This window comes from Chelonia mydas, chromosome 10 (genome assembly GCF_015237465.2).
Source record: "Chelonia mydas isolate rCheMyd1 chromosome 10, rCheMyd1.pri.v2, whole genome shotgun sequence".
NCBI lineage: Eukaryota > Metazoa > Chordata > Testudines > Cheloniidae > Chelonia > Chelonia mydas.
This window is the reverse complement of record NC_051250.2, coordinates 45,185,428-45,208,597: the sequence shown is the minus strand read 5'-3', so window position 1 is coordinate 45,208,597 and position 23,170 is coordinate 45,185,428. Positions and strand designations below refer to the sequence as shown.

The window sequence follows — 23,170 nt, the reverse complement described above, 5'->3', positions numbered from 1 at the left end:
CTGGGCTAGATCTCCTTTTAATTCCCTTCTTGATGCCTAACATTTGCTGCAGGTGTAGTGGAGTGTGGCCGATTGGGCCCACAGATTCTCATTAACCCTCTTGTTGCCAGTGCCTAAATAGAAGTGGAAAAGGTTTGAAAATCTAACCAGAGAGCTGGGAATGGCAATAGGGGATGGATCACTTGATGATTACCTGTTCAGTTCATTCCCTCTGGGACACCTGGTATTGGCCACTGTCGGATGACAGGATACTGGGCTAGAGGGACCTTTGGTCTGACCCAATATGGCCATTCTTATGTTCTTATGAGAGATTTAAAAGATTTGGCTAAGAAGCTCTCTTGACTGGTAATGTTAATCTTTAATAAAGCTGGGAGAACTGGGGAAGTTTCAGAAGATTGGAAAAAGTCAGTATCGTGCCAGTATTTTAAGAGTAATTGTAACTCAGCTTGACGCTGATCTCAGGCAAAATAATTAAATGTCTAATTCAAGACCCTATTGGAAGAACCGAAAACAGAGATATCAATACCAACCATTATGTTTTCATGGAAAATATGTCAGAGTAATATCACGATTTGAAATCTAGTTGATCTGACTGTCTTAGGTACTTATATGTCCCCTGGTACTACAGTATGAGAGTGCTTCTCAATCTTTAATGGATTTTATCCTCACAACACCCCTCTGAAGTAGGGAAATGTTATTCCCAGTTTACAGGTGAGGATCTGAGATGGAGAGAGATTAAATGACTTGCCCAAGATCGCACAGAAAGCCTTTTCCAGGAGTCTCAGGACAGTGCCTATGCACTAGACTGTTTTTCTTCCCTATTATCACAGGTAGCTAGTCCCTTTGCGTAGACTAAGTCCAGAGCAGGTGTTTCCACCTGAGCCAATTAAAGGGGGCAGGGCTACGCCTGGGGCTATAAAGACCTGTCAGAGTGCAGAGGCAGGCAGGAGCAGCAGTAGAGAAAAAAGCATTGTTTTTTTGGGGGGAGAAATGGAGGATTTTCTGACCCCAAATGAAGTCACCCTGGAAACTAAAGAAAAGTCTATTAGAGATAGGGAATGGATGCAAGGGAGAGGGGAGAATAAAAAAGTAGAGGTGTAATCAGATGATATCAGTAAAACAAGCAAAGCTGAGGAAGGAAATATATTAGAATGTTATAATTGTGAAATCCCAAGCCCCTCCACACCCACTTCCCCCTTAAAAATTAGGTGGCATTAATCCTGTGAAAGTAACTGACTGGATTTAAAAAAAATCATAGGAGATATAGTAAGAGCCAGGAAGTTAGAAGATGGGGCTCTTTATAGTTGAGTGTAAAAACAAGGAGCAGACTGATAAACTGCTAAAAAGTAAAACTTCAATGAAAGTTAAGACAGTTGCCAGCTTCCAAAATATTTGGCTGAAACAAAGGGGGCAATATCAAAGGTACCATTGGAGTTGACTAATGCTGAGAGAACACAAAGCATAGGTGAAGATACAGTATTAGTAAGTGGCTGATTAGTAAAAGGAGGAGGAAATAAGCCGTACAGCAACTGTACGGATTACATTTAAGTAAGGACTTTATCTAAAAAAGTAATACTAGGGTATCAGATATTTAGAACCAAGTGATATAGCCCTCTCCTCTGAGGTGTTCTAAGTGCCAGTGGTATGGGCACGTAGCAAGTTTGTAAAGGGAAAATGAGATGCGATAAATGTGGGAGTGAACACTCATATGAAAATTGTATAGAAAGGACCCAGGTCAAGTGTTGTAACTGCGGTGGGAGTCATAGTCCAGCATACAAAGAATTTATTGCGGCAAGACAAGCTAAAGACATACAAAAGACAGAAATCATTAATAACCTGTCTTATGCGGAAATTCTTAGGAGACTCTCAAAACCTCAGGCGGAAATGGAAGAGAAAAGCAGCTCAGGAAAAGGGGAATTGCAGCTACAGCCTCCTTCTATTAAAAAAAAAAAATATGAGAAACATTGCACAAGGAATAGGTGATACATTAGTAGTAAAAAAAAAAAAAAAAAAAAAGTGTTATTGCATTTATGACAGAAGTTATAAATTGCACATCAAACAGAAAAAATCTGAAAAAATGATAGCAAGGGCAGTGGAAAAATACTTGTATGCTAGCAATCTTGAATGAGTGTAATGGAGAAATATGATACACATGGGAACCAAAATCTTTTATTGGAATGCACGCAGTTTGAGAACACATGGTCAAGAACTAAAAGAAAATATACTGGAAATGAGAACTAAACCAGATATATATATCCATGAAACATGGTTGGTTGATAATCTTGGTTTTGAAATTCCAGGGTATATTGCCTGTAGGCAAGACCAAAAACTGTGTGGATGAAGAGGTGTTTGTATTTTCCTAAGGGAAACATTAAACTACATAGAAGTAGAGAATGAAGAAGTATGTCGTGAATATACTGCTGTTGAAATTCCAGTGCAAAAGAGAAATATTTCTTTAAGAATTTATAATCTCTGTAACTCGTGTGGGAAATTAGAAAGCTCAGAATTACAAAAAATAGTGAAGAATACTGAAAGACCATTTTTATATGTGGTGACTTTAACAGCCATAAGAAGCTGTGGGAAAGAAGAACAACATGCCTAGAAAGGTTCATAGGTGTTGATAATCTAGTGGTTTAAATGATGGCACCCCAACTGTAGCGGATGGTAGGTTTTCTTGCTTAGATGTGGGAATTATAATGGCAGATATTGTGACAAAATGCATCTGGGAAATATATATAAGGAAGAGGGACTGGGGAGAAATCATTTCCTTATACTGTATTTTACTACTTTTCAAGGGCAAGGTAAGGTTGAAGATAATGGAAGATTATCCACCTGGAATTTTAAGAAAGCTAACTGGGACTGGTTTACAAGTAATTGTGCTGAATTTGTGAATGAACACTGTGTGAGTGATGACATGGAGAATTTCAGCAACAACGTAATAAAGAGGATAATAGCTGCAGCCATTGTAGCTATACTAAGCTACTGAAGTACCCCCAAACTAAAACCTCACTTCCGTGGTGGAATGAGGAATGCAAAATGGTAGTTCAAGAAAGGAACAAAGCCTACAAGAAAATGAAAAATACAATGAATAGTGAAGATTTAATGAAATATAAAAGAATTAAGGCAATAGCACAAAGAATTATGAAAAAAACAAGGGAAGAGTTGGAAGAAGTATTGTGGGAGGTTAAATAAAGATACCCAAACATCAGAAATATACAGGCAAATTAGAAGAATGCATGGAATTCAGAATAAGAGTAGTTACATGCCAGGTCTTATTGGGATTGACAAAATAGATAGAAGTTCTGATAACAAGAAAGCAGAAACTTTCTGAGAGGTGAGTAATGTTGAAAAACAAAGTGCAGTTTTTTGCCAGATTAAAAGACAATTCATTGAGGAGGGGCATGAACTATTATGTAGTTTGTGACAACATGAAGATACTGTATTGAATTAAAGGTTTTATATGCAGGAACTTGAGAAAGGTATTGATATAACCAAAAATACATCCCCAGGTAAAGATAATATATGTAATATAATGTTTAGATACCTTCCTGACGGCAGTTTGATGGTTCTTTTGGAATTATACTATAATGTATAGAAACAAGGAGTGATACTGGTAGGGTGGAAATATGAAGTTCCAGTAATTCCAGTAAGAAAATCAGACAAACTGTCTGCAAAAGTGAATACCTATAGACCAATTGCCATTATGCCCTGTCTCAGTAAAATTATAGAGAGAATTGTGGATGAAAGATTGTTTGCCTATTTGGAAAACAATGGCATATGGTGCAGCATGGTTTTAGGAGAGAAAGAGGAACCATCGACCATATAGTTAAATTGGAAATGAAATACAAAAAAGTATGAGAAACAAAAGTTTCATGATAGCTGTGCTAGATATTGGAGAAGCGTATAATGTATTGTGGAGGGAAGGCATATTGTACAAAGAAGGTACAATACTGATAAGGAGAAGAATGGGTGGATTAGAGAATTTTTGAGTAAATGGACCATGTAGGTCAGAGTTGGGAATGTTATGCCCAATAAATATAATATAAAAAAAAGGTACACTTCAGGGAAGTGTCATCAGCCCTATATTATTTAATATTATATTATTATACATGTGAAATGAATACGTGCTGGTGTAGGTGTCCTTGTTTGCATATGATTGATTGTGCTCTGTGGGTTAAGAGCAGGTATCTGAAAGGAGAATCAACAAAGCATTGCGAGAGACTTCAGGCCGGGGAAATGCATGGAGTTTCAAGTTGTCCATTGCTAAATCATAGGATTGATCGTTACAAAAAGGAAAGCTACAAAAGAGAGTACACTGTGTCTGTATGGAAAACAATTATATATAGTTAAAAGACTTAAATCCATAGGGGTAATATTTGATATTTAATTACTTTGGAGAGATCATACAGCAGGGTGGAATTGTAGCTGTAAAACTAATCTGAAAAGATTTTTTCAAAATAAATCACCTTAAAAATGTATAGTGTGTACCTTCTAAAAATGAAACCTACATCTATCTCTGAGTTGTGAAGAATATGTATTAAGGTTATAACAACCAACAAGAAGGCACTTCTATGTAGAAATCCATGAGGAAGAGTCAATTTAATCACGGATTTCTACATAGAAGTGCCTTCTTGTTGGTTGTTATAACCTTAATACATATTCTTCACAACTCAGAGATAGATGTAGGTTTCATTTTTAGAAGGTACACACTATACATTTTTTAAGTGATTTATTTTGAAAAAAAATTTTCAGATTAGTTTTACAGCTATATCAGAAAATGAATGTTTTTCATTTACCAAAGATAATTGAAGGCAGATAGTTTACCTCCCAATGACTTCCTAAATATCTCCAATTCAACAGGTTACTCATTAATATTTGGAGGATTTTCTTGCCACACTGTATTAGAAGAACATCACCAGACAGACATTTAAATTGTTTTATTTAACTAAAACAACAACGTTCTGTATTCTGGATTTTTTTCTTCAACAGCAAACATAATATTTTAACAAAACAAGCACATGAATTTTTGAGTTTAGTTAAACATTCAAGTTTTTTAAAATCAGGTTTGTTTTTCTCAAAATTGTTTTTAACTAAAATACTTAAATGAAATATGAAAATAAAAAAAAAATAGACTACGTCAGCCAGGTCAACATAAGAAACTTAAAATATTGGCTTCTGTAGCTAACTCAGTCGTCTTCTCCTTTGTTTTCCTGTTTGTTCATAATCTGGAAAAGAAAAACAAGCTTTCCTGCTTTTCAGGTCCCAAATGATTTCTCAGTTTTTGGAATGAATTCTTGCTAAGGAAGAAAATATTCTTTCTATGCCAGCAGAAGAAGCTACTGCTGTTAAAAGTGAGATCATCACTTCAACAGTCTCTGAATCCAAGTGCTTAAGTGACTTCCACCAGTTCACTGGTGTGACTTTCTTTAAAACATCATCAGCAAACATGTATTTCTTGAATGGTTCTTATTCCCAAACTGGGTCTTTTACAGCCTGCTGCCGTTATAGATTTTCCCTTCTAGTGAGAGAATGGTATGGTAGATCTCAAATCAATGAAGGCTACACTCAGAAAGACCTCAAGACTTCTGGAATATGCTGCTCAAACAGTTTCACTTTTGTTTCTACTGCCTGTCCCGCCCTTCTCACATTTATCTCCAGACTTCTTCTCCTTGTCCAGATCTATTCCACCCCCACCAATCTTCTATTCATTGAACTTTCTGAAACTTTGCACTTTTAGAGCTAAGTAAGGGATTGACTCCGTGTACACAAATTTGCAGAGGGACGATAGGGTTGAGGTCTTATTTCTCACCTCTATATATTATGTATTTATTTAAAAACATTTTTGCTGTTATCTCTGGAGACACAAATCCACGGTTTGAGAACTGCAAAACTAAGCATCTCGGATGGTATCTTCTAGACTGAGCCCCATTGGGTAGATAGAAGGATTAACCTAAATAATCTATACAGAAGCCCCTGGAACCCCATAAAATAGTTCCATGAACTATTGGAACTCATTTACAAAACTTTTCTTGAACATTACATGAATATATTGTCTCATGCTATAGAATTAGAATTTATAATCCCTATTCCATGTTGAGATATCTTTGAGCTATAATGTATCTTTATCTTTCGATAAAATGTTTTTGAGGGGAAAAAAAAGTATCCAAAAAATCTGATTTTGTTTTTTAATCATTGATTTTTATCCACACTGTCATATAGACTATGTTAAAGATAAATGCAAAGGAAGGATCAACCTGCTTTAAAAATATTGCTGGGACTAATTGGGGGGCTAATAGGAAAATACTGCTGGTGGTATACAGAGAGCCTTAATCAAACCAGTTATCAACTATGGCTGGCAAGCTTTTGGGTCAGCACCAAATTCAAACTTACAAAATTAGATTTAGTATGTGCACAGGCACTAAAAGTCGTGTGAGGTGCCTTTATTACAACACCCATAGGCGCGCTACACAGAGCTGCTAGTGAAATGCCAGTAACACTACGATTGAAATAGTGGACCTAACTTCCTGGGCCAAAGTTAAAGGGAATTGCAGTGATGAAAGTACTACTCAGATTTATGAGGATTGTTGGACATTCAATAGGCACGCAGTGTTAGAACTCCATATGCCTGCCATTCGAGTTAAAATGTGGATGCATGAGCTGAAAGATAAGGAAAAGCTAAATGAACTCAACTTTTAGTCATGGGAAAATTAGTTATGGATGAAAGCACAGGTCCAAATATGGATTTCGAGTTATTTTATAAACGTAAGAGTTAAAAGTAGACTATAGGTATAAAAAATGAAGTGTTCCGATATATAGAGGAAAAGTGGAGTTGTTTTTGAAAATATATACCGATAAGTCCAAAAAAGAAAAAAAATAGGAAGAGTAGGGACAGCATATTGTATACCAAAATTTGGAATTAGTGCATGTAAAAGAATATCCAATTTTGTAGCTGTCATGACAGCCAAACTAGTAGCAATAATGCCAGTGTTAAACTGCAGCGAGGGTCATTTTTTCAGACTCAATCAGATCATGTGGCAATAAAAAGGGTGCATCTATAAGTAGAAGTGATTTAATCAATGAAATTATATTTCTAATAAGTTAGTACAGATGGGGATACATGTAGCATTAGCTTGGATCCCAGCACATATCAGGATAATGGAACAAATTGGCTCAAAAGGCAGCTAAAAGCGCTGTAAGAAGTAGAGAGATTCAAATAGAAATGCCGTTGAGTAAACAGGATTTCAAAAGCCTAGTACACAAAATTTAAAAGAGGAATGGCAAAAAATTTAGATCAACGAAAAATGAGGGGGACTATTTTTTTGAATTGTGCTCTACTAGAGTTGAAGATAATGCTATGCTTCGGGGCCCGGATAGGAAAAATGAAGTGATTTTGTTTAGAATACTCACTGGCCATTGTGATTTTAATGAAAATCTTAATCAAATCAGTAAACACAAAGATGGACTATGTGCGTGCTGTCTGGTAGAAGAAACAATTGATTACCTGTTATGGTTATGTAAGGGCTTTGAGAAAGAAAGGGAAAAGCTGTTTGAGGAATTTAAATGGCGTAAGGTAACTTTGTTGTTTAGTAAAAATATTGGGGAAAAGTGTAGTATTAGGAAGGTGTTGTTGCATTACCTGAAAGACGCAGGGCAGAACGAGAGAATATAAAATGCTAGGTATTTAGGGATTATAGTTGGTGGCAGCTATAGACGATGCAGTCAAGTCTGCTTTGCCATGGGGGGGGGGGGGGCGAGGGAGGGAAGGAAAAAGAGGAGTGATTGTGCAGGCTGTGCCTGGGGAGTGGAACTACAGAGGAGTGGCACTAACTCCGGTGGTGGGTGCCTGGAACAAGGGAGGTAGCCCTGGGGCTGGCATTCCAGAAGGGGAAGAGAGCTGGCTGAGAGCAGAACTGGCTGAATGAGAACTGGCAAAACAAGATCCGATGGCTGGAGTTTGAAGTTAGACAAATTCAGACTGGAAATAAGACACACCTTTTTAACAGTGGGTTTATCTACACTAGGCTTTTTAACTCAAATTGATTGATTGCCAGTTAACTAAAGGTAAATAATAGCTCAGACATAGGTGAGAGGTTTTTCACAGGAGTTGGTGGGTGAGATTCTGTGGCCTGCGTTGTGCGGGAGGTCGGACTAGGTGATCATAACGGTCCTTTCTGACCTTAGTGTCTATGAATCTTTAAAGGTTAGTGTGAACATTCCCCAAATATTTGTTCTAGGAAATAAACATTTGTTCTTTGCCCCATGCCTTGTCTCCACATAAATTGTACCACTTCAAATTGATATGATCCCCCTAGTGTAGATGCAGTTATACCAGTATAAAAGTGCTTATTCCCATATGGAAAGGGGATTAATTTATAGAAGCATGAGGCACCTTTATCCTGATAAAACTGCGTTCACTCTAAATGGTGTACAAGTATTTCAATCAAAAAGTCACACCCTCCCAACCGAAATAGTTATAATAAGCTGCATGCAGTCCATTTCCTAAGGTAACAAACTAATGTCTGAGGAGTATCAACACTGTCTTTTACAAGCAGTTGGCAATCCATTAACTCAGTAAAAAGTCTAGTGTGGACAATGTGGTGCATAATAACTTATTGGAAGAACTTAAATTCTTGATAAATTCTTTTTCACTTGAAGTCTTTAAATCAAGATTGATTGTCTTTCTAAAAGATATACTGGAGTTCAATCATAAATTCTTGTTGGGCTTGATGCTGGAATTAGGCAAAATTCTATGACCTGTGTTGTGGAGGAGATCAGATTAGATGATTATGATTGGCCCTTTTAGTGTTAGGATCTATGTAAATGTAACTCTATAAAGGGATATGTAATGCAACTGAAAAGCGGCAGGTTTAAAAAAGTATTTTTACAAGTTTTAACAGAACATGGAATTAGCCTGTGAAACTCACTGCCATACATTGAGGTTAAAAAATGGGCTAGACATTTATATAGATAATGAGAGCACTCAAAGTTACAATAATAATATTAAAACAAATGAACAAAAACAAAGTTAGGGCATAAGCCAACTTCTGACCGAAGCTTTGAGGAATCGTTGGGGAAGTTACTACATCGACAACTTAAAGGTTTTTTTCACCTTCCTCTGAAGCATCTGGTATCAGACGCTGTCAGAGACAGGATACCATCTCTCCATAACTAAGCACATAGATTTGGCATATTTATTCTGAGAAGTATTGTGACCATGTGGATGAGACTTAGTGCAGCTTTATTACAGACATGCGTTTTGTTCCAAACCTCTGACAAAAATCATCTGGTGGAACCTCTCAGGCCATTTTGGTCTCCTTGACTCCCAGCCCAGTGCACTCTCCGATAGGCCAAAGGCTAGTTTTGTTGATGAGCAGGAACAGTTTACATGTTAATATGTAAATGTAAGAGGGACGGCCAGGCCAGTTCAGCTGGAACATTCAAAATATTAAGAGAGCAGTGCTGAGCAAGTTCTGCTGTACACATGCAAATGGTGAGTTTCGGCTTAATCCTGCAGCGTGCAGAGTGCTCTGGCACTGATCCAACAAAGCACATAGCACATGTTTAACTTTAAGCACGTGAATAGTCCATTCAGTGGGTCCAATCTTGTGCTTAAAATTGTTTTATTGGATCAGAGCCAAAGTACTCTGCATGTTGCTGAAGTCCTAGGGACTATCCACTTGCCCACTGCAAATTCACTATCAAATTATGGAGGTTCTGCAGTTGGGGGTGATTAGGGTGAAAGCAGTCAGTTTCTTTTAACATTCTTGAAAACAGCTGCACCATTTTTTCCTCAAACTTTCCTAACCAATCTAATCTGAGTCCAAGACTAAACGTAGAGAATTTCAGCCCTAACAGTTAGTTTCTCAGTTATGAGCAACTGAAAACAAAGGTCATTTAATGGAAAATGTTAGGCCTTAACTATCAGCGCTATTAATTCCATTAGCTAAAACTACATAAGAGTATTTTAAGGGTGCATGGTTAAGGCCTCAAAAGTCAGAAAATGATAGAACAATTTTATCTCTACCTCCTTGTGCCATGTGAGACCGTATTTAATTACATAAGTTCATGCTATTTCTCAACTATGATATAATATTTAAAAGTTGTTTACAACTTTACATATGCATGTGCAGCATCTTGTAGTGTTCTTTCATTCTGTTAAGTTTATGTTAATTTCATTATTGTAATGATCTAATATCTCTTTGAGTTAAACTTTTTATATGATACATTGTTGTCTACTGTATGTATTTAATTATTTTGTCACTAACCCCATACTATATGTGTATGTGATGCTGGATGCCAGGTGCCAGCTTATGCCAAGGCCCCTAGGCCTCACTGAACACTGACAAATGAATGCAGAGTTGGAAACCAGTCTGATTCACCTGTGTGTTAGTATTGTGAAAATAAGACTGTGTTTAAACTTTATGAAATGCTTCTAAGTTGCTGCATGCATTAATCTCACTTATAAATCTGTATCCTATGTCATAAGGTAATATTTAAGTGTTTGCTTTGTAACTATAAAAGTATTTGCTCTAAAACTGTAAACCCTCACTGTCAGGAGAAAAGCACTATCAAGTGTGAAACACGAGTTTACCATGAGAGGGTTCATCTCCTGCCCAACAAAAGAAGGCCTATTGACATCAGACAAGCCGTTGTAGAACATCTGTGGATGAAAGACTTTGTTGGTTGCTCCCCCCGCACCCATGAAGTGGAGTCATGCACAAACCCTCGTCCCATCAGCTTGAGCTCTGGGTGAGGGGGATAAAAATCCCTGTCAAGAAAAATGGTTCTTTCTATGCTGCTTGAAATTCAGAGAGAGCAATATTTCTAAGCATAAGCAAGGGATCCCCAAGCTGCTTAACTTGAGTTACCCCTAAAGGACACACACAGCTTGCATATTAGAGCAGCGTCTATTTCCTTTTGAAGCCTAAGACTGTAACTTGTGTGTGTGTGTGTATTTACCTGCTTTAACCTTGCAAATAACTCTTTTTCCTAGTTAATAAATCTTTAGTTTATTACAGGATTGACTGCAAGTGTTATCCTTGGAGAAAGATCTCTAAGGTACAATTTAGCTTTGAGACTAGGCGTAGTAACCTGAATATTGTTTAGACTTTTAGTGTAAGGGACCATCTATTGCAAAGGCAGGCTTGCCTGGTTGGCAAGATAGACCGGAGTGCCCAAGGGGACTGTCTCCATGTTAAAGCTGTTATAGTGCTTGAGACATTCACACTTGGTTGGTGAAATCTAATTATAGGACATACAACCAGTTTGTGGTTTTTGCCCTGTTCCTTGACAGTCTACTCTGAGGTTGGCACTCATGCTTGGCATATAGTACAGCCTTCCTTCGGTGCAGTTCAAGAGGTGAGGCAGCTAATTATGACACTAACATAGCTATCAGTTTAGGTGGACTGTATATACCAGTTCATTTTCACTATTGCTATAGTTTATACTTAGTGTGAAATATGGTAGGTAAATAGAAAAGGTGCCACAAGTACTCCTTTTCTTTTTTCTTTTTGCAAATACAGACTAACACAGCTGTTACTCTGAAACCTGTCATGGTAGGTAAATGTGGCTTACTGTATACTTTTCACATAAATCACTTTCAGGGACTCTGGCATACACACAGCATAGTGCACAATGCTAATGTTACGCATATGTATCTAAGGGTATGTTTACACTACAAAATTAGGTCGAATTTTAGAAGTCGATTTTTTAGAAATCGATTTTATACAGTCGATTGTGTGTGTCCCCACTTAAGACCATTAAGTCGGTGGAGTGCGTCCACAATACTGAGGCTAGCATTGACTTCCGGAGCACTGCACTGTGGCTAGCTATCCCACAGTTCCTGCAGTCTCCGCCGCCAATGGGAATTCTGGGTTGAGATCCCAATGCCTGATGGGGTAAAAACATTGTCGTGGGTGGGTCTTGGTACATGTCGTCAGCCCTCGCACCCCGTGAAAGCAATGGCAGACAATCGTTTTGTGCCTTTTTTCCTGGATTACCTGTGCAGACGCCATACCACGGCAAGCACGTCACTGCACGTGTCCTGGGTGCTGGCAGACGCGGTACTGCATTGCTACACAGCAGCAGCTCATTGTTTTGTGGCAGCAGACGGTGTAGTACGACAGGTAGCCGTCGTCGTCGTCTCCTGGGTGCTCTTGGCCGAACTTGTGAGGTCGGTCGGGGCGCTTGGGCAGACATGGGTGCTCCTGGCAGACCTCGGTCAGGTCTGTCAGGGGCGCCTGGACATAAATGGGAGTGAATCTAGGTCATTCTCTTATTAAGTTTAGTCTCATGGAGATTGTCTGCCTGGAAACGATGACAGCTACAGTTGTTCTGCACTGTCTGCTGGCGAGCACCCAGAAGACGACGACGGCTAGCAGTCATACTGCACCGTCTTCTGCCAGCCTACCCCTTGCTCCCCCCTCCCTCCCTCCATGAAAGCAACGGCCAACAATAGTTTCTCACCTTTTTCCATGTGGGCGCCATATTGCTGTCAGCGTCGTCATCCACCCGCCACTTCTGCTGCCACTCTGCTCTCCTAAAGACGCCATACCACGGTAAGCATGGAGCCCACTCAGATCACCGCAGCAGTTATGAGCGTTGTAAACACCACATGCGTTATCCAGCAGTATATGCAGAACCAGAACCTGCAAGAGCAGGCAAGGAGACGACGGCAGCGCAGTGACAAGAATGATGAGGACATGGACTTCTCTCAAAGTACGGACCCTGGCAATTTGGACATCATGGTGGTAATGGGGCAGGTTCATGCCATGGAATGCCAATTCTGGGCCCGGGAAACAAGCACAGACTGGTGGAGCTGCATAGCGTTGCAGCTCTGGGACGATTCCCAGTGGCGTTGAAACTTTTGCATGCATAAGGGCACTTTCATGGAACTTTGTGACTTGCTTTCCCCTGCCCTGAAGCGCAAGAATACCAAGATGAGAGCAGCCCTCACAGTTCACAAGCGAGTGGCAATAGCCCTGTGGAAGCTTGCAACACCAGACAGCTATCGGTCAGTCGGGAATCAATTTGGAGTGGGAAAATCTACTGTGGGGGCTGCTGTGATGCAAGGAGCCAACGCAATCACTGAGCTGCTGCTATCAAGGGTAGTGACTTTGGGAAATGTGCAGGTCATAGTGGATGGCTTTGCTGCAATGGGATTCCCTAACTGTGGTGGGGCGATAGACCGAACCCATATCCCTATCTTGGCACCGGACCGCCAAGGCAACGAGTACATAAACCGCAAGGGGTAGTTTTCAATGGTGCTGCAAGCACTGGTGGATCACAAGGGACGTTTCACCAGTATCAACGTGGGATGGCTGGGAAAGGTACATGATGCTCGCATCTTCAGGAACTCTGGTCTTCAGCAAGGGACTTTCATCCCAGACCAGAAAATAACTGCTGGGGATGTTGAAATGCCTAGTTATCCTTGGGGACCCAGCCTACCCCTTGCTCCCCTGGCTCATGAAGCTATAAACAGGCAGCCTGAACAGTAGTGAGGAGCTGTTCAACTATAGGCTGCGCAAGTGCAGAATGGTGGTAGAATGTGCATTTGGATGTTTAAAAGCGCGCTGGCGCAGTTTACTGACTCGGTTAGACCTCAATGAAACCAATATTCCCATTGTTATTACTGCTTGCTGTGTGCTCCACAATATCTGTGAGAGTAAGGGGGAGATGTTTATGGTGGTGTGGGAGGTTGAGGCAAATCGCCAGGCTGCTGATTATGCGCAGCCAGACACCAACGCGGTTAGAAGAGTACTGGAGGGCGTGGTGCGCATCAGAGACGCTTTGAAAACCAGTTTCATGACTGGCCAGGCTACAGTGTGACAGTTGTGTTTGTTTCTCCTTTATGAGAACCTGCCCCCTTGGTTCACTCTACTTCCCTGTGAACCAACCGCCTTCCCCTCCCCCCTTTGATCACCTCTTGCAGAGGCAATAAAATCATTGTTTCAAATTCATGCATTCTTTATTAAGTCATCACACCAATAGGGGGATAACTGCCAAGGTAGCCCAGGAGGGGTAGGGGAGGAGGGAAGCACTGGTTGGGGTGGGAAAGACAGGGCCACACTGCACTTTAAAACTTATTGAATGCCAGCTTTCTGTTGCTTGGGCGGCCCTCTGGGGTGGAGTGCTTGGGTGCCCGGAGGCCCCCCCCTCCACCGCATTCTTGGGTGTCTGGGTGAGGAGGCTATGGAACTTGGGGATGAGGGTGGTTGGTTACACAGGGGCTGTAGCTCCTGCCTTTCCTGCAGCTCATCCATATGCCAGAGCATATCAGTTTGATCCTCCAGTAGCCTCAGCATTGCCTCCTGCCTTCTGTCAGCAAGCTGACACCATCTATCATCTTCAACCCGCCACCTGTCCTTGCATTCATATTGTGCTTTCCTGGACTCTGACATTGCTTGCCTTCATGCATTCTGCTGGGATCTTTCAGTGTGGGAGGACTGCATAAGCTCAGAGAACATTTAATCGCAAGTGTCTTTTTTTCGCCTTCTAATCTTTGCTAGCCTCTGGGATGGAGGTGATAGTGTGAGCGTTGAAACATCTGCAGCTGCGGGAGGGGGGAAAAAAAGGGAGAGTAGTAGTTAAAAGACACAGTTTAGAGAACAATGTGTAGACTTTCACAGTGAGCCTTGCTGTTAACATTACATAGCACATGTTCTTTCAGTACCAGGTTGCGTTTTGCCTCTTATATTGAGGGTCTGCCGGTTTGGTGTGAGAGATCACACACACACAGGGCCGGGCAACAGAGTTCGGCTTGCAGGCAGCCATGGTAAGCCACAGTCTTTTCATAGAATCATAGAATATCAGGGTTGGAAGGGACCTCAGGAGGTCATCTAGTCAAACCCCCTGCTCAAAGCAGGACCAATCCCCAGTTTTTGCCCCAGATCCCTAAATGGCCCCCTCAAGGATTGAACTCACAACCCTGGGTTTAGCAGGCCAGTGCTCAAACCACTGAGCTATCCTTCCCCCCCCTTTTGGCTTCTTTAACCTTCATAACATGTGGGAATGGTTTCAAACAGCAGCCCCCTTATTTCCCATACCAAGCAGCTGTTGGGTTGGCCATTTAAAATGGGTTGGCAATTTAAAAGGAGGGGCTGCGGTTTTCGGGTTACTGTGTAGCAGAAATCCAACTAACCCCCCCCCCCCCCCCACACCCACCCAATTCTCTGGGATGATCGCTTCTCCCCTCCCCCCACTGCGTGGATAACAGCAGGGAATATTTCTTTTCAGCCATAGGCATGCAGCCCAGCAGGAACGGCCACCTCTAAATGTCCCCTTAATAAAATTACCCTATTTCAACCAGGAGACCATCCAGAAGAGCTTTATGGAGATGTCCCTGGAGGATTTCCGCTCCATCCCCAGACACATTAATAGACTTTTCCAGTAGCTGTACTGGCCGCGATTGCATCCCAAGTCTTCAGGGCAAATTAATCGTTCAACACGCTTGCTTTTAAACCATGTATTGTATTTACAAAGGTACACTCACCAGAGGTTCCTTCTCCGCCTGGCGGGTCCAGGAGCCCACCTTGGGTGGGTTCGGGGGGTACTGGCTCCAGCCCAGGGTGAGAAACTGGCTCTCGGGGAAAATGGTTTCTCAGCACACAGCAAGCAAGCGATCTTCAACCTCCTCCTCATCATCTTCCTTGTCCCCAAAATGCACATCCCTGTTGCGTGATAATCCATTTATGGAGTCAAAGCACAGGGGTGGGGTAGTGGTGGCTGCACCCCCTAGAATGGCATGCAGCTCATCATAGAAGCGGCATATCCGGGGCTCTGACCCCGAGCAGCCGTTTGCCTCTCTGTTTTTTTGGTAGGTTTGCCTGAGCTCCTTAAGTTTCACGCGGCACTTCTGTGGATCCCTGTTATAGCCTCTGTCCTTCATGTCCTTGGAGATTTTTTCAAATGTTTGGGCATTTCGTCTTTTGGAACGGAGTTCTGATAGCACGGATTCGTCTCCCCATACAGCAATCAGATCCTGTACCTCCCTTCAGTCCGTTCTGGAGCTCTTTTGCAATTCTGGGACTCCATCATGGTCACTTCTGCTGATGAGATCTGCATTCACCTGCAGCTTGCCACGCTGACCAAACAGGAAATGAGATTCAAAAGTTCGTGGGCCTTTTCCTGTCTACCTGGCCAGTGCATCTGAGTTGAGAGCGCTGTCCAGAGCGGTCACAACGGAGCACTCTGGGATAGCTCCCGGAGGCCAATACCGTCGAAATGCAACCACACTACCCCAAATTCGAACCAGCAAGGTCAATTTCAGCGCTAATCCCCTCATCGGGGAGGAGTACAGAAATTGATTTTAAGAGCCCTTTAAGTAAAAAAAAAAAAAAAAAAAAAAAAAAAAAAGCTTCGTCATGTGGATGGGTGCAGGGTTAAATTGATCCAACGCTGCTAAATTCGACCTAAACTCATAGTGTATACCAGGGCTAAGGATGTAGGAAATAACTATTGTATGTTGTACTGTAGAAATAGCATGTGGTATAAGTACAGATCCATGCCCATCCACAAGGAGGCATGGATAAGGTAGTGTGTGCAGCCTTAACTTGGTCTGGACACTGACTTATAACTAGGCTTAGAAGAATTCAGTTTGTATTGGTAAATGTTGGTAAAAGTAAATTTCACTTTACGCACGCAAATCAACAAAAAATATTTCCATTGATGATCTTTGTAATTTACAGACAGGCAAAGTAAGAAAAATGCTGCTTGAGAACTTTGATTTAAGGATATTTACTTATGTATTTTGACATGTACTGTTGATAATTTGTGTTAATGGTCATAAAGCTTTAATTTTTTGAACCTCTGTGTCTACTGTTGTTAAATAATTTTCCTCTCACCCGTCCACATTTCCCACCACTGTGAAAATGTAAACAGATAAAAATTTTAAAAAAGGTTAAAACCCATAATTTTGCTCAACTTTGAATATTTAAATTGGTAAAAATAGAAACAATGCGTCAAAATTATCTGTTGAAATTATAAAAAAAATAAATATTGAATTCTGCCAGGCCTCCTTATGAGAGTTTCGTTGTGCCCTCTTAATGTTGTTTAGTGTCACTTTTTTCTTGAATGAGGTTATCAAGGCTTTTGTAAGAAAAAGGTTAGTACATAAGAATTCCATGATCTGGAGCAGTTTAGCTGGACTCAGTCAGAACACTCCCAAGCACATTATGAGGGGGTCTTTCACCCATGAAACTTAAGAGCTGGGGAGTATATGCATACAGAGCCACTAAACATAGCAGAACAGGGCTCTGCACAGCAGATGTCTACCACAGCTGTACACCTGCTCAGGCATTTCCCTACTGTTCTCCTTAGATTGTCAGCCATTTCTTGAATCTGTTGGGGGAAGTGAGAGGAGTTGGGGTTGCTGGAGCCTGGGGGCCGGGGTTTTGGAGCCATCGGAGTTGAAACCATGTTCATGTAGAAAATTTACATACCATGTTCATGACATTTTCCTTACAAACCTATACTTCTACAACACACAGTAGTGGCTTTTCCTTCCAGTTGCACGGGCAGGAGTGCTGGACTCCATAAGGTCTGCAGAAGGAGCTCCTTCAAAGTGTAGCCAAATTATGTGTGTATTCTTGCCTTCCTTAGTTTCATACTATACAAGATTAGCAAGGAAAAACCTTGCAAAATGTACAGCACGGGTTGCATGTAAATTTTGAAGGCTCATAACTTGGTCAAAGTCAAAAGCAGTTTTCCAAGGGACACTCAAATGCACTTCTCTGTACAGGCTACTTCTCTACCAAATTCCAACATTTTACCAGAGTGACTTCAGCACTAAAGGTGTTTTTAAAAGCAAGGGTTTTTTATAATGGGAAACATTAATTATTTTACTCCCTCTTGCCTCCTACGCAAAAAAATGACTGAAGGGTTTTTGCTGAAGTTTTCCAGAACAATTTACTTTGAGGAAGAGACCAAATATAGAAAATTTCAGACGAATAGGTGAAAGTTTTTTAAAGAATTAGGAGTGACACAAGACATGGTCCCACTGTAATAGTTCCTAACTTCAGAATTTTTAAGAGTTCATCAGTGGAAGAAGCTGCCAAGGTGCTGTGGAATCTCCATCAGTAGAGAGGTAGTAGGCAAAACCAGGCATTGTTTAGGTCTCTTCCAATCTGAATGATTCTAGGATGAAATTAGATCACTTAGGGAAAAAATGTGTAGAATAAATGATTAATGTGATTTCTTTTTTTCTTTCTCTAGACTTGTCAAGTGTGCCAGATGATGCTGCCTAACCAGTGCTGCTACTGTGCTCATCAAAGAATCCATACTCACAAGTCCCCTTACTGCTGCCCAGAGTGTGGGATACTCTGCCGATCAGCCCATTTCCAAACCCATGTCAAGGAGAATTGCCTACATTACTCTCGCAAAGTTGGATACAGGTTTGTGCTGTTTATAAGGGTCTGTCTGGGGATGTGAGGAAGAATGGGGGACTATTTCCGCTTTTGGGGAAAAAAGACAGATTTTTTTATTACCTGTTACAGAAAATTAGGCAGATTGAGGTGCAAGGGCTGAATCCAAAGTCCCACTGAAAGATTGTTTTAAATATATTGATAGCATAAAAATCACTTCCACTTCCCAGTTTGAGAAATGGATAAAGTCTATTTATTTGGGTTGATAATTGCTCACACATCCCAGTGAAGGAAAGCATTCTGGAACAGCAAAGCAGATTTAAAAATATTTAATGTAACAAGAAGATTACAGTAAATAAAAACTATTAGAAAGCATTTCTGAGTGCTGAAATGAATTTGAGCTCACTTTAAAAAAAAAAAAAAAAAAAAAAAAAAAGAGGAGGAAAAGAAAAGAAATTGGCCAATTTGTATAAACTTCAAGTTGGGCACCCAAAATTATTAGTGACTGTTGAAAATATTGGCCCTGAAATCTTTCCAGTTTTATACCCACTCAAGCTTAGATTTATTTTTACTGTCAACTTTCTATTTTGAAAGATAAGTGCCTTACCCAGGTCCTATTGTTGATCTCTAGGAAAGTTAACACCACATCCACGCTCTCCAAAATGGAGAGATCCCACAAATCTGCAGGAAAATTCTGCTTTTAAGATAGGTAGTATATAGATCTTTGCAAGATTGTAAGAGCTATTTGGTGCAATGAAGTGCATATCTAGGAGCTGGTTATAGCTCCCTGAGGGTATGTCTGCACAGCAAAGAAAATCCCCTGGCTGCCCTGTGACAGCCGTCTCTGGCTGTAGGTCTGTTTCATTGCTGTGTAGACTTCGAGGCTTATTCTGGAGCTTGTAGTCTGGGACCGTCCCACCCAGTCCAAGCCCAGAAGTCTACAGCCCAAGTCTGCTGGCACAAGCCAGCTGCAGGTTTTTCTTTGCTGTGCAGACATACCCAGGTTCTCCTTGCATATTTGTACTGGCCCTGGCATAGGTTAGAGTAATCTAAGGGCTGATCAAACTTAAGACAGCTAACTGTGGTCCCCAACAGACCACAGAATGCCAGAATGCAGCAGTATCCTAGCTATGCTCCCCTCTACCTCCTTTCTTGCATGTGGGGTGAGTGGTTCACATAGGAACCAGCTACACATCTTCATGCCAGCTGGAAGCTCCCTCACACTGGAAGAATTCTCAGCTGGACAAACCTGACAGCTTTTTAGTCCCTTTGGGTTGCTGGAATACAGTAGAAAGTCTTGCTCTGTGAGATGTAGTGTGTCTTGCAATAATACAAGGCCCCATGTACTCAATGGCAAGATGGACCTAAATTCTGTGACAACGTCCATAGATTCTGCAGCACTCTGGAAATTCTGTAGCTGTTTCCAATACATGTATAAAATGGAGATTTTTATTGAATTAAATATAAAAATAAATAGTACATTCATTGCATTCCTCTATTGTTTGTTTTCATATTAAATTCACTTTATTTTTTTGCTGTCCCTACACTCTAGTTTTCAGCAATATACCACCATCTTTAAGTTTCCGAGTTAACAGCCCATTAAGATGAACGACTCGGTTCCTTTTCTCAGAGATAACGTTTCAGGCTGCCTGCAAACTCAGGCAGACATCACTGCATTTGTTTCACTCAGATTACTCTTTCAAGCTTTTTCTTCTAACTATGAGGGTTAGAAACTTTACGTGAAATCTGAGATTCTGGATCACAATTCTGAGGCGGGGTGAAATCTGCTGCAGTTTTCATGGCTGCAGAATTCACAGGGTACTGGTAAAAATTTTCAAATTCATTAACAAAAAGGAAAAAATAATTGGCATTTTTCTCATAACTGAAAATTTGGAACAGAGAGCTGTCAAATAACATGTTTCATCCCCTGCCTCCATTCTCCAGTGTGACATTTGGAATATATCCTGAACACTTTAGGAGAGCACCTACCTTTTGTTAGATGCTCCATGGTAATATCCCCACGTCAGGGCTTACCATAGTCAAGGGGAAGGGAGTTTTGTACTTCAGCATCACTTGTGTTGTGTCATGGGGAGGATCTTTGACAAAGTGGCAGCTCCTTTTACAAAGGACAGGGTTTTTGTGAAGTGCCTAGTTGGCTGTAGGAGAAGGGGAGCGGTGTGGCCACAGTAGTCACTGTTAGTTCTGTCAATATCCCTTCCTCTTCTTTGGTATTGGGGCCTACCACAAGGGATTATTTTTTATTATTTATTTGTATTGTGATAGCAGCTAAGAACCTCAATCATAAACCAGGGCTGCACTGTGCTGGGCATTGTACACACCACAGAAGAACAAAAAGACACTCCCTGCCCCAGGGAGCTAAAAATCTAAATACAAGACAAGAGACAACAGATGGATACAACGAAAGAGGAGCACAGAGAAGCAATGAGCCAGAACTGTCCAGCATGCAAAGCAGTGGTCACAGCACACCAGCTGCTTAAGAGATCTACTCCAGCAGCATTCTTGTGCACTGGAGAGGAGGAGCTTTGAGGAAAGCTATTTTCACAAGCTCCTGAGTGGCTGGTTACTGTCATGAAGATCCTGTTTCAAGACAGCTGCTGGTATGTCAGAGATCCTTTCTAAAACTAAGAAAACTGGGAAATCTACACACAAACACTGTTAGATTCAGGGTCTACACATAACATATCTGATGCACAACCTCAGATCCCAAATCTGAGTGAATGTCGTTTCCCAGAACAGTGCAGAAGGGACAGTTGAGAATGGGATAGTCTGGTTTATTTGTGGTGGTAGGAGTTTGGAGAAGGATTGCTGGAGGGCTGGCATCCTAGCCTCAGAATTAGACTTGATCCACACTACCAACTTATGTCAGTTTAACTATGTCGCTCAGAGGCATGGAAAATCAGCACCCCTGAGCAACGCAGTTATAACGACCTAACTCCTGGTGTAAACGGTGCTATGTCAGTGGTAGGGCTTCTCCCATTTACATAGCTGCCACCTCTCAGGGAAGTGGAATACCTACACCAATGGGAGAAGCTCTTCCATTGGTGTAAGTAGCCTCTTCACTAAGCGCTACAGCAGAGCGTCTGCACCGGAGGAGTGCTGTCAGTGTAGACAAGCCCTAAGGTTGTGGTGTATAGTTGTTTGTGCCAGGTGCATATATCTGGGTGGAGGAGGAGAGGGCATGTGCTGTTAAAGGGCTTACCTTTTCCTTTCCTTGCTTTTGAGGTTTTGTCATAGGTATGTTATGTGTAGAGCACCCTTAACTGATACACAGAATAGTGTTTTTGTGTGTTTTGCATAAGAAAAAAGGTGGGATGGATGGAAAGAAGGAATGGTTAAGTGCAAGCAGTTGTTGCCAGCTCACTGGGGGCAGTATTTCTAGGTCTCTGTAATTGCAAGGAGAGACTGAATGAATGGATGAAATGATAAAAGTTTGGGAGAACCTTGCCTATAGGACCTTGGCTGCCCCTACTGTCCCTTCCCTTTGTTTTAGGCTATGTACGCACTACAGTTTAGGTTGGTATAAGTTATGTTGCTCAGGGGTGTGAATAAGCCACCCCCCTGAGTGACGTAAGTTTCAGCAACCTAAGCACCAGTGTGGATGGCACCATGTCAGCAGGAGAGCTTCTCCTGCCGACAGCTACCACCACTCGTGGGGGCTGAAGTAAGTCGATGGGAGAGCTCTCTCCCATCTGCTTAGAATGTTTGAACTAGCAACACTAGAGCGACAAAGCTGCAGTGATGCAGCTGCGCCACTAAGCTCTGTAGTGTAGCCATAGCCTTAGTTGTGAAGAAAACCAGATGCAGAGAGGTGAGCTGGGTATACTATCCCTGGAGGCCACTCTTTGCTCTTTTTCCAGCAGGCACTTGCCTACCCAGCCCAACAGTGTTCTCCATAAATCATTCCTTCCAAGCCCTTCATTATTTTTGTTTCTTTTCTCTCTCCCCTGTCTACCCTAGTTTGTTTCTATGTCTCTGGTATTGAAGTGCTTGGTGCTGAGTGCAATACTAGAGAGACAGTCTCATCAGAGTTGTATACAGGGGGATGTATGACATCCCATCTGCAAATCATAATAGCCTTTATTGCTGCCATATTGAGCTGTATTGTATTGTGTTTATCATTTCCCACGCCTAGGTTTCTAATGACATTACTGCTTTTCAAATGTATTTCACCCATTGAACGGCTGTGATGTGGATTATTTTCTCCAGATCTATTAGTTGCATTTTTCTGAGCTGAATCTAGTTTTGCTCTTTCTTGCCTGTGTTCTTAGTTTCTCTAAGCTCTTTTTGTATTATTTCTTTTTTCTCGCCGGTGATGAACGTTTCCCACCATTCCCATAAATACCCTGCTGGGAAATAAAGTTACAAGGCTAGGGGGTTGAGCCTTGGAGCTGTAATGTGGCCGGATGCCACAATGAGGGTTTGGGATGGGGAAAGGGGGAGGTTATAGGGTTATTTTAAACAGGGTGTTTGTGTGATAGGACCATCAACCTCCCCCCTCCCTCCAATCTCTTGGGAGACAGGGAAGCAAGCAATAGGGTGGGATTGCTTTTTGTTACCTTAGCCTTTCAATGTGAATTTCGTGCTGTTGCGAGATACCAGCTGGACGGCCCTGGAGCCCCCAGTTCTCTCAGCCAGGATACACACAGTGTCTTTATCCCGCTCTACTGCCACCTCCAGACCGGACCAGAGGCAAAGCCTTCAAGCCGGAAATTGGAGCTCCACAAGGGACTCACAAAGCTGCTGTTGCATCAGGCCTGGTGCACACATGTTAACATGAAACGGGGAGCTGG

General features: G+C 41.5%; 1 protein-coding gene across 6 annotated transcripts in view; it reads left to right on the top strand.

Moving 5' to 3' along the window:
* The window catches only part of ZNF592 (zinc finger protein 592), a 107,313-nt gene that overhangs the window by 47,314 nt on the left and 36,829 nt on the right, over positions 1–23,170 (top strand). For all 6 annotated transcript variants that reach the window (XM_037911461.2, XM_037911462.2, XM_043523216.1 and 3 more), the window contains exon 3: positions 18,211–18,389. In XM_037911461.2, the coding sequence (XP_037767389.1) occupies positions 18,211–18,389 (179 nt within the window). The remainder of the gene's footprint in view (positions 1–18,210; positions 18,390–23,170) is intronic.